Source organism: Sciurus vulgaris (assembly GCF_902686455.1).
Source record: "Sciurus vulgaris genome assembly, chromosome: 2".
Taxonomy (NCBI): Eukaryota; Metazoa; Chordata; class Mammalia; order Rodentia; family Sciuridae; genus Sciurus; species Sciurus vulgaris.
This window is the reverse complement of record NC_136462.1, coordinates 118,367,591-118,379,597: the sequence shown is the minus strand read 5'-3', so window position 1 is coordinate 118,379,597 and position 12,007 is coordinate 118,367,591. Positions and strand designations below refer to the sequence as shown.

The 12,007-nt window shown below is 36.2% G+C and overlaps 1 protein-coding gene across 1 annotated transcript in view; it reads left to right on the top strand.

Annotated features, from left to right (window-relative positions):
• Nucleotides 1-11,739, top strand: part of MYO9A (myosin IXA) — a 285,639-nt gene extending 273,900 nt beyond the window's left edge. Inside the window, 8 exon segments of the mRNA XM_079123120.1 lie at nt 6,926-7,024; nt 7,027-7,093; nt 7,096-7,115; nt 7,117-7,130; nt 9,842-9,984; nt 10,588-10,859; nt 10,861-10,881; nt 10,883-11,739. Coding sequence (XP_078979246.1) covers nt 6,926-7,024; nt 7,027-7,093; nt 7,096-7,115; nt 7,117-7,130; nt 9,842-9,984; nt 10,588-10,859; nt 10,861-10,881; nt 10,883-11,050 — 804 coding nt within the window. The 3' untranslated portion in view covers nt 11,051-11,739.
• Nucleotides 11,740-12,007: the final 268 nt, after the last annotated feature.

Below are 12,007 nucleotides of genomic sequence, written 5' to 3'. Positions count from 1 at the left end.
TTTCATCTTCAATTTTGAATTATAGTTTTGCTGGATACAGCAGTCAACTGACAGTTACTTTCTTCCAGGACTTCAAACACATTGTTCCAAGCCCTCCTGGCTTGTAGAATTTGTGCTGAGAAATCAGAAGTGATTCTGATTATTGACTTGCTTCTAATAGGTGTGACCTGATAGTTTTATCTTCAGACTTCTAAAATTCTATCTTTGTTTTGCATGTTTGGCATTTTAATTATAATGTATTGTGGAGAAGCTCTTTTTTGATCTTTGAGGTTCTGAATGCCTCCTGTATCTGGATGTCCATATCATTCTGAAGGTTGAAAAATTTTGTTACTATTTCCCTGAAGAGTTTAATTCCATTCCATTAATATCTCACAGCCCTCTCAATTCAGTGATTCTTAAATTTGGTCTTTTTATATCATCCTACAGTTCTTACATGTTTTGATTATGGTTACTTTTTTTTTTTTTTTTTTTTCTGAATGTTCAAGGCTGACCACTTTGTATTCCATCTCTGAGATTCTGTCTTCAGCATGGTTTACTGCATTAGAGAAACTTGGAACAGAACACTTAGATTTATTGTGTCTTTCATTTTCAAGATTTTTGTTTGGTTCTTTTTCAGTATTCCTATCTCCTTGTTGAAATTCTCATTCATATTCTGTCCTGTCTTCCTTAATTCATTCAATTCTTTTTTCTGTGTTCTCTTGGCATTCATCGATCATTTTTATGATGATTCTTTTGAATTCCTTATCTGATATTTCATCCACTTCAAACTTTTGGGGGTCATTTGCTGGTGAATTATCACCTTTAGGAGGTATTGGGTTAACTTGCTTTTTCATATTTCTTGTATTTATGTGTTGGGTTTTAGGCATCTGTTGAAACAGATTTCTCTTCCACTCTTATGTGTGTTCTTTTTAGGGCATAGACTTCAGTTACTAAGTGTCCTAGAGTGATCTGGATTGAAGACCCCCCCCCCACACACACACACACACAGTGTGGTGTCCCCAGCCTTTGTGTTATTTCTTTCTGTTTTTGCTGCAGCAAGTGTGGATGTCCATCAGTGTTTCCTGGGGGTTGACCACTGGCCATTTCTAGTTGGGGCTTGGTTAGTAGTTTAGGTTTTTGTCTATTTCTATTTAAGTATAGCTGAAGATTGAGTGTTATTATTTTGTGTGTGGAGCAAGGAGCTTATCTTTTCATTGAGTTTAGTTCAGCAACAGAGTTTCTACCCTGTGAACTTGTAGTGTCCTCTAGGTTCCCAGCACTTCAAAGAGTAGTGGGAAACAAATAATAGCAACAGCCTCACAGAAAAGCAGTACTTCTGTTGCTTGAATCCTGAGTCATGGAGCGACGAGAAATGCAGTGTTTCTCTAGCCTACCATCTTGAATGTCCCTGATAACTTGTCTTTTGACAAGTTGGAGAATAGTCCTCTTTTCAGTTCTATCAAAGAATTTTCATGTTATTTCTTGTTTACCAGTAAAATCTAGGCCTAGATTTTTCTTTCTGGAAAGGTTTGTTTATGAATCCAATTTTTTTAGTATAAAAAAATTTTTTTAATATTATTCACATTTTTAATTCTTTTTGACTATAATAAGTGGGTTTTTGTAGACATTTTTCCACTTTGTCTAACAGTTGTCTAAAGGTGTTCATAGTATACTACCTCTTAACCTTTTCATGTCTATAAGATATATTGTGATATCCACTGTTTCATTCCCAACTTTGGTGATTTTTTTTTACCTCTATTTTTTGTTCATCAGTCTTGCCAAAGTTTTAAAAATTCTTATTAGTCTTTTAAAAGACTATATTTAGGCTTTGATCCTCTTCATTTTTTCCCCCCTTTGGGCTTATTTTTTTTTTGTTCTTTATCTGGTTTCTTGAAATAAATACTTAACTTTTTACTATTTAACTATAACTTTAAGGTAGACAGAGCTTACACAGGTTTTTATATTATTTTTTAATTTAAAATATTTCCTAATTTCCAGTGTGGTTTCTTCTTTGACCATGAGTGTTTTAGAAGTCTTTTTGTTAATTTATGAATATAGGCATTTTAATTTTTTATTTATAATTGCACTATCAGAAAACTTAAATTGCTTTTTCAATACCAATGACATTCTTCAAAGAACTAGACAAAAACAATTCTAATATTCATTTGGAAGAATAGCCAAAGAATTTTAAGCCAAAAAATGCAATGCTGAAGGCATCACAGTGTCTGACTTCAAATGTACTACAAAGCTATAGTAACAAAAACTGCATGATAATGGCATAAAAACAGACACATAGGGCTGATGTTGTAACTCAGCAGTAGAGAGTGCTTGCCTAGCATGTGTGAGGCACTGCGTTCGATCCTCAGCACCACATAGAAATAAATAAAGGTATTATGTCCATATACAACTAAAAAAAAAAAAAAAAAAACAGACACATAGACCATTGGAACAGAATAGAAGACACACACAACACACACTGACACAGGTGCCAAAGACATTCATTGGAGAGAGAAAGGACAACATGTTCAACAAATGGTGCTGGGAAAACTGGTTATCCAATGTACAAGAATGAGATTAGATCCCTATCTCTCTCCCTGCACAAAAGTCAAATCAAAATGGATCAAAAACCTAAGAATTAGATCAGGACTAATTATGTAACTTCTAGAAGAAAACATTGGGTCAACACTCTAGCTTTTAGGCCCAAGCAAGGATTTCTTCAGTAGGACTCCTGTAACTCAGGAACTAATACCTAGGATTAAAATATGGGATGGCACCCAAATTAAAAAACTTCTGCACAGCAAAGGAAATAATTAAGAATGTGAAGAGAGAACTGACAGAATTGGAGAGAATCTCTTTTAGTTACTCTTCTGACCAAAGATTAATATCTAAATCTTTAAAGAGCTCAAAAAATTTAACACCAAAACAAATAAATAACTCAATCAGTAAATCAGCAAATGAGCTAAACAGATACTACCCAAAAAAGAAATACAGATCACCAAATTGAAAAAAATGTTCAATATTTTCAGCATTTAGGGAAATGCAGATCAAAACTACACTTCAGTTAGAATGGCAGCCATCAAGAATACAAACAATAATAAATGCTGGAGAGGGATGTGGGGGAAAAAGGAACATTGTACATTGTTGGTAGGATTGTAAATTAGTATAACCATTGTGGTAATCCATATGGTGGTTTCTCAAAAGGCCAGGAATGGAACCACCCTGTGACCCAGTCCTTGGTATTTATTCTAAAGAATTAAAAATCAGCATACTGTAGTGGTACATGCATACCATGTGTATAGCAAAACTCAGAAAGTCAAGGGTTGTATGTTTTCTCTCATGGAAGCAGAGAGGAGAAAAGGAAAAGAAACAAGGTGGTGGGGAATCTTACAAAAATTAAAGGGGGACCAATAGAGTAGAGGAAAGGGACCAGGACAAGGAAGACAGGAGAGAAAAGGGGAATTATATTAACCAAATTATATTGTTTTATCCCATGCATACACAGATACGTGATAATGAATCACACTGTTATGCACCAATAAAATTATGAGATAAAAACAATAAATAATTTTGTCATTTAAATTATTTCAGCCCTTGGAATACTATTGTCTTCTTGTACGTGTTTTTAAATAATGAGTATTCTGTAGTTAGATACTAAAGTCTGTATGTATCTGCTAGATCACTTAACAGTAAGCTGTTCAGTTCTGTATCCTGATTGGGTGTACATACTTGTTTTATCAGTGCTGATTATAGTATTTCTGTCAGTATTTTATAGTTTTTTAGTATTTATGTCAATAGTTTAAATATTTTGAAGCTATTTCTCAGGTACATACAGATTTGAAAATACCTTTTTTAAAATTTTTTAGTTATAGGTAGACACAATACCTTATTTTATTTTTATGTGGTGCTGAGGTTTTAACCCAGGGACTCATGCGTGCCAGACGAGTGCTGTACCACTGAGCCACAACCCCAACCCTGAAAATACCTTCTTTATATCTTGAACTGTTGTCACTGTGAAATATCCCTCCATCACAGGTAACACTGCTTACCTTCAGTTTATATTGTCTAATATTAATACATCTGTATCAGCTTTCTTATTAATAGTATTTAATATGCTGAGGATCAAACCCAGAGCCTCTCACACATGCTAGGCAAGTGCTGTACATTGAGCCACAAGCTTTCTGAATTCTTATGTTTTCTGTGTATCCCTTAAATGTCATTTTTTTTCTTTCTTTTGTTTTTGTAATAGGATTGAGATATATCACTAGCCCTTTCCTAGTTTTTATTTTGATACAGTGTCCACTAAGTTGCTGGGCTGGCTTTGAAATTGTGATCCTCCTGCCTCAGGTTTCCAAGTTGCTGGGATAATGGAGTACATACCATGCCTAACTTGTTTTCTTAATACAGGCTGATAGCATTCCAATTTCAACAGGAGCATTTAATCTATTTACTTTTAATATAATCACTAATATATATATACAACACACATACATACATTTGGGTTTAAATTTTATTGTTATGTGCTTTTATTTGTCCTATCTGATGTATTTCTTTTCTTTCTGTCCTGTTCTTCTTTTTTCTTTTGATCACTTATTCCATTTTTGTTTCTGTTAGAAGTTGTACACACTTTTAAAGCTATTGTTTTTGTACTTAAAGATCACATCATAAATCTGTAACCTATCAAAGTCTGTTCATTGGTACTTTTATTTTTTTCCCCAGATAATGCACAAGGATTTTAGTATGTGACTTGGTTATCATTATTGTATATTAATTATCTGCTTATTTTAAATCCAAAATATATTTTATGTGGTCAGTATTCATTTAGACTCACATATTACTGTTGTCATTGCCTTTTATTTATCCTTGCATCTCTTTTCTTATTGGTCATTTTCTGTCTGTTTTTTAGTATTTCCTTTAGCATGGGTCTGCCAGTGTCAGATTCTCTTCTTTAAGATAGTTTTATTTTCACCTTCATTCCTGAAAGTTGGTTTTTGCTATATATAGAATTCTAGATTGAGAGTTACTTTTTCCTTTCATCACTTTGAAAATATTCCGTTTTCTGCCTTCCATTATGTCTGTTGACCTTTGAATCTAGTAGTTGCTCCATATTTGCAGGTAATTGATTTTTTCCTCACTATTTTTAAGATTTTCTCTTTCCTTGGATTTTAGCAGTTTTGTATGTCTAGATATAGATGTCTATTTGTTTTTCTATAGGATTTCTTAAATCTTAATATCTTTTTTAAATGCTCTGCCATTGTATTTCTTGTATAGGATCTATGTTGTCTCTTCTAGTATTTCATTTAAACATGTTAGATCTTTTTATTGTTTTTTTTTTTTAACCTTCTTTGATCAATTTTCTATTCTTTTTGTTTTCTCCCTGCTCTATTCTAGAGTCTTCTTCAGACCTCATTTCAGACTGCTAATCAACATGCCTTTCTCTCTCTTCAGTATGGTTATTTTAAGTCTAATAGTCACAACATCTGGAGTTTTTTGAGGGTTTTTGTTTTTTGTTTGTTTTACTAGTTTTCATTTATATCGTCTTGTCTTATTTGTACTTGGTTATTTTTGACTTGAAAAATTACTTGTAAAACTTTTGAGGCCTAGGATGATGCTACTTTTCTGATCCACTACTAAGAGTCCTCCCACTGTTTATCTTCGTTTATTTCTGCCAAATTTAAGTACTGGCAATCAGGAATTACTTTAATCTAATTTTAGGAATTATAGTTTTTCTGGACCATTCTGATGACTTGAAGCCAGGGCTATAGTGTCTTCAAGGATTGTTAAAATTTCAGTTTACCCTTATGTCTAGAATATAATTCTTGGGAATCCCAATGTTTGGCATGGAGGTTCTACCAGGCAGCAACCCATATACTTTTTATTTTCTAACTTGGGGGTGGCCAAGTTTTGGTTTTATTAAAGACAAGAAATATATATTTAAGGCTTTGTGGACCGTACAGTCTCTGGCACTGCTATACAAACAGCCATAGACAATGAGTGAATTCCAGTAATGTTTTGTTTACAAAAATGGGCACACAAAGCTAGATTTGGCTCATGGGCCAAAGGTTGCCAACCCCCAGCTCTAGCCTGTCAAAAGCTCTACTAGACTCTCTGCCACCTCTTCCTGAAATTCAGATTAGTTCTAAATGCTGAGCTAGCTTCTTCTTGTTTCTACCCTTTTAGCTCTCCAGTGTTTTCAAACATATACATATGTAGATTTTTATGTTTGGCCTAGTTATTCTTAGCAGGAGATTTAATATGAAAAACCTAATATGCTGTACCAGAAGCTAACATCAATGTGAGGTAACCCCTTTTTAAAAAAACAAGGAGATCTCTTCCCCTCCCTGATAACAAGGAATGGAAATTTATGAGGAAATATATCTCACTAGCATTCTGTAATAATATAAACTTTTTTTAAACAAAACCAAGTTTCAAGATGTTTCAATAGTCTTCTAAAGAGATTGTATATTCCAGTATTACAGAGACCTGGTGTCCATCAGAACACCAGGACACTTTAATAATGGAAATGCACTTTAATGATTACCACTGGTTACCTGTGGCCTATTGAACACTTGAAATGTGGTTGGTGTGAGCAAAACTAAATATTAAATTTTAATTGGCCTAAAGTTAAATAGCCACCTCTGACTGTTTAGTTTGGAGTAGGTGCAGCTTAGATTAAAAAAAAAAAAAAGAATCTTCATCTTAGTACACAATGGGTTTCTTACACTCCCACTCACTGATGTGTCTATTTTCCAGTGCTCTTGCAAAAATCTTTTGACCCTAAATGTGTTGTATTTATGATGTCTCCACTAAATATCCTAGGTCCCACAGAATGTTTCCATTTATCCCTACCATTCTTGTGGTGTGATGGAAGTATACTCATTACCCCAATTAAACAATGTAAACTGATGAAGGTCAGTCTATTTTCTAATATGAATTTTTTTACCTGCAGGGAAAGGGGCGTGTTCGTCGAGGAAACTATCCAAGTCCCATCCTCTCCAGTTACGTTCGGTTGCCTTCCATGTCTGATGTCCCAGAAGAGACCTTGGACTAATGAGGGCAACCACAGAAACTGACATCACAGAACAGCAGCAAGTAGCTATGCAGCAGGAGGAGAGAATATGACTGAACAGATTGAGAACACTACAGAAAGAGAAGTGAGTGTCCAGGAGGAAGAAGAGGAGATCAGTTCTTGTCTTTTTTCATTTCCTTCCTTCTGTTCTTCATCTTTCCTTATATTATTCAAACACATTAAGGTGATACAGAAGACAAAGGCATGTTGCCGGTACTCAGGTAAAGTGTAGAAAGTTGTCATCTCAAAAAAGAAATTCCATGAGCTGGAAGACTTTATGCTGCTATAATGATCATTCTGAAAGGCTAACTATGAGGAATTTTACACTATCCACAGAGTAATTTAGTCTTGGTTAAGATTCATTGGTATAAGTTAGGAAAACCAAGATGACGGTACTAGTGTCCTGATATGTCAGGGACAAAAAGAAGAATAAGAATCTCACGTTAAAGCAAAGTCCCCTTTCAAGGGCATCACAATTCTCCAAAGGAAAGTTATGGCTATGGGTCAGGAACTGAATGGTAGGTGCTGGGGATACTGTGTTTTCAGTTTATGAGAGAGACAGATAAGAAGCTCTGTTACCTCCATCATCACTAGGGTGTAGGGTTGGGATGACACTACCCCTTAGAGATATGAATATCCCATAGTTCTCCCTGAGTGTACTATGTGATTCTGGCGACATGGATGAGTTTTAAGGAGTCCTAAAAATTATCTTTGTTCTTGAGTTCCTGGAAATTTTCATCTGAGGTCTCAGAACTTGATTCACAAGGGAATATGAGTATAAAGTACTTTTTGTCGGATTGATTAGACCAATAGTCCAGGTAATATACACTGCCTAGGGATGACAATTTGGTAGAAGATTGAAGACCTTTGGTGAAGTGATATTAGAAGTATCAAAGAATAAATAATAATTTGCTAAGAGGGGAAAATCTTTGCTGAAAGAGGAAGAAGTTTGAGCAGCCTCCAGAAAGTGAATTCACATGGCAGTTGTAATCACTATAGTAAATTACTGGTGAGATTGTCCTTGAAAAGATTGTCTGTGTATCTCAAGCTAGGTAAACTTCAAGGGAAGCTGAGAGGGGTCTGACAGGGAGACTTGATTACTTGATTTAAAGGGAAGTAAAATTTGGAGGGATAAAGAAGTGATGGATAACCCTAAGATTCCATCTCACCCAATTAGAATGGCGATTATCAAAAATACAAGCAACAGTAGGTGTTGGCAAGGATGTGGGGAGAAAGGTACACTCATACATTGCTGGTGGGGCTGCAAATTAGTGCAGCCACTCTGGAAAGCAGTGTGGAGATTCCTTAGAAAACTTGGAATGGACTTACCATTTGAGCCAGCTATCCCACTCCTTGGCCTGTACCCAAAGGATTTAAAATCAGCATACTACAGAGATACAGCCACATCAATGTTCATAGCTGCTCAATTCACAATAGCCAGATTGTGGAACCAACCTAGATGCCCTTCAATTGATGAATGGATAAAGAAACTGTGGTGTATATATATATATATACATATATATATATATGTATATATATATACATACACACACACACACACACACAATGGAATATTACTCATCCATAAAGAATGATACAGTTATGGCATTTGCAGGCAAATGGATGAAATTGGAGAATATCATGTTAAGTGAGATAAGCCAATCTCAAAAAACCAAAGGATGAATGATCTCGCTGATAAGTGGATGATGACACATAATGGGGGGGTGGGAGGGGTTAGTGTTAGGGTTAGAGTTAGGGTTAGGGAGGGGGGCAAGAATGGAGGAAGGAAGGACTGTATAGAGGGTAAAGAGGGGTGGGAGGGGTGGGGGGAAGGGAAAAATAACAGAATGAATCAAACAACATTACTCTATGTAAATTTATGATTACACAAATGGTATGCCTTTACTCCATGTACAAACAGAGAAACAACATGTATCCCATTTGTTTACAATAAAAAAAAAATAAAAAATAAAAAAAGTGATGGATAGAGAATGGAGTACTGGATTCAAAGCTGGTGTATTTACAGGGGATGATTAGCTGCAGGATCTACCCATTAGAGAAAGTTACATTTATAAAGTAGAGAAAAAGAAGGTGCAAACATAAAGGAACTTTGTAGTAGGATTTCGAAGTGGAAGTGCATTTTTACAAAGGTATTAATTGAAATAGATTTGAGGTATTATCAGGCAATAGGGAGAAAGCAAAGACTAGAAGCCAGATGCCTTAGGTAATAAGGTATGTGACTGAGGTAGGTGGGTGGCTGTGATGAAGAAGAATAGAGCAGACTATGACTATGAGATAACACAATGCTTGAACGGCTAGAAAACATCAGTGTTTTACTTTATCAAGAGGCCTCTCTGTGACCGTGATAGAGAATAAAGGCCATATCCAGTTAGGAAAGTTAACGGAAAATAGTTTAGGAACTGGAGGGAATTTAGAGATTATCTATTTAATCTCTTTGTTTTCTGGATGAGGAAGCTGAGGTCTAGAGAAGAGGAAAGAGTTTAGAACTCTGATACCCTGGTTTTCAGTCCAGAGTTCATTTTTAGCAAAAGATCTCAGCCTACCCTTAACCTTGTCATTGGTCCTAGGTTTGTTGTTTGTTGTTGCCTTGTCCTTTAATCTGTATGGTTGCAGCCTTCACTGTTACTTTGGTATACTGGTCTTCATCACTACCCTGGATGCGGACAATAAGAAGTACTCTTTGCTATTTGGATTCTTAACTTTATAAAAGGTCTTTCTTTCTGTTACTGTCCTTACTATCAAATGCTAATTAATTTATTGGTTGTATCTTAACAGGGAGGAACTGACATTTGAGATGCTTGTACTGGAACCCCGGGCCTCTGATGATGAAACCCTTGAGTCTGAAGCATCCATCGGGACTGCTGATAGCTCTGAAAATTTAAATATGGAGTCAGAAGGTACCACCTCTGAGAGATCAGGTAAATGAGCATGTTAAACTGAAGACTTAAGATTTCTTTTATAAAGTAAGAATAGAATTCTCAAGCTAAGACAGAGTCCTTTTAATGGTGTACTGACCTTACATGAAAAGGTGACAAAGTCCTAAGAATGCATTTATCTTTATAAAGCCTCCATATAAATTGTTCACCAGACCACCTCTTCAGTGTAGTGCAGTTTTTGTTACTGTTTTTTTCCTGACTTACCAGAGAAAAGCCAGTAATCACATGTTTTACTGTCTCATGCCCCTTTGCTAAGAGTAGGATGTAAGATGGGACTATATGTCAAAGAAGGCATTTTTTTGGGTAGTGTGTCTCAGGGGAGGCAGAATTTACTGTACATCCAGTTTTTTAAATGATACTTTTTGGACCTCTGCTGGTAGCATAGTTGAACATAAGGACTTCCTCGGGGCTGATTCTGAAATGATGTAGGAGAGCCCTTTTTGAGTTTTGCACAGAGTAGATCATCCTGAACCCTCCAAATTTTAGCCCATTTGGTTTCATATGTGAACAGAGGCACCTATTCAATACATCACAGTTTTCTTTAGAGGGAACTGTAATTTACAATTTGTTCTCTCTTTGTATTAGAGAGAAGCTTAGCCCTTAGCTCCCTAAAAGCAGCTGGCAAGTCTGAACCATCAAGCAAGTTGAGAAAACAGCTAAAAAAGCAGCAAGACTCTTTGGATTCAGTGGACTCCTCCATCTCTTCTTGTCTATCTAACACTGCATTGTCTCATGGCACCAGAAAACGATTTCAGATTTATTCTAAATCTCCATTCTTCCGAGCTGCCTCAGCTGGTGAGGCCTTGGGAATGGAAGGACCTTTGGGCCAGACCAAATCCCTGGAAGAGAGGCCTCAGGTTCATCAGCAGAGGAACCTTCAAATCCTGAAAAGGGCAAACAAAAACTAAAGAATGTGAAAAACTCACCTCAGAAAACCAAAGAGACCCCGGAGGGGACAGTCATGTCTGGCCACAGAAAACCTGTGGACCCAGACTGCAGCTCCACCCAACAGCTAGCTCTCTTTGGCAGTAATGAGTTTATGGTATGAACTAGCAGATGTGTATCCTTTGTGGCTAGAGTGGTAAACACATCTCATCTTGGGGCCTCTTGTCTCCTCAGGCCACAATAGTCATTCCTAATTGTGGTCCTGCCTCTTGTCTCAGCGTATGGCTAAGACTTTATGTGCTGAATTCCTGGGCCTCCTACAGAAGTGGAAAGGCCTCTTTGAAGTCTGCTGGGGATTGTGCCAGCTGTGCCTTGGCTGCTGTATTTGAGTTGAAATTTCACTAAACAGAGCCACCTTGGGCTTGGGGATTTTTGTCAGCTATATGTGCCTCTTCCCACCCTCTTCTTTCCCTTCTCAGAGAGAGAAGTTGAATTGGGGGAGGAGGGGGTGTTGTAGACCTAAGGGATCATCTGAAATTTTGCGATTCTGAAATTTGAAGAAAACATAAGCTTTCTTAACCATGAAAGCAAAAAGCCTTTGGGTTTATTTTGGGATAGTTCGGAACTAGGGTAAAATATGATTTTTTTTTTTCCTATGGAATTTATAAATGAAAAGCCTAAATCCTCTATCTTAAAATTTTAATTTTGTGATATTTTGGGAAAAGTAAAAAGCTCTTGTTTCCATTAAGCCATCAGAGCCTGTCTCAGATATCTGGTTATACAATGAAGATGAGAGTACATGCTTTGTTTTTTGATGATGTTTAATGTCAAAATAATCAATGCTGGTTTAACTGCTGGTTAGTTTCCTGCCAAACATATTGCAATGGACTGAAGTTTCAGTAAGTCATACTGTTCTCATATTCACTGATCCTAAGGTCAAATTCTTCTAATTTTTGTTAAATGCCCCAGAGACAATGATCCCTAAACATAAAGTTCTTCTTCCTAATCCATCCAGGTTTTTCTCTTTGTATAGATTAAATGGAAGACCACATATGAGCCTATTGTCTTCTGTGGATTCCCACCACAGATTCAGACAAATAATGTGACCATTTAATCACTT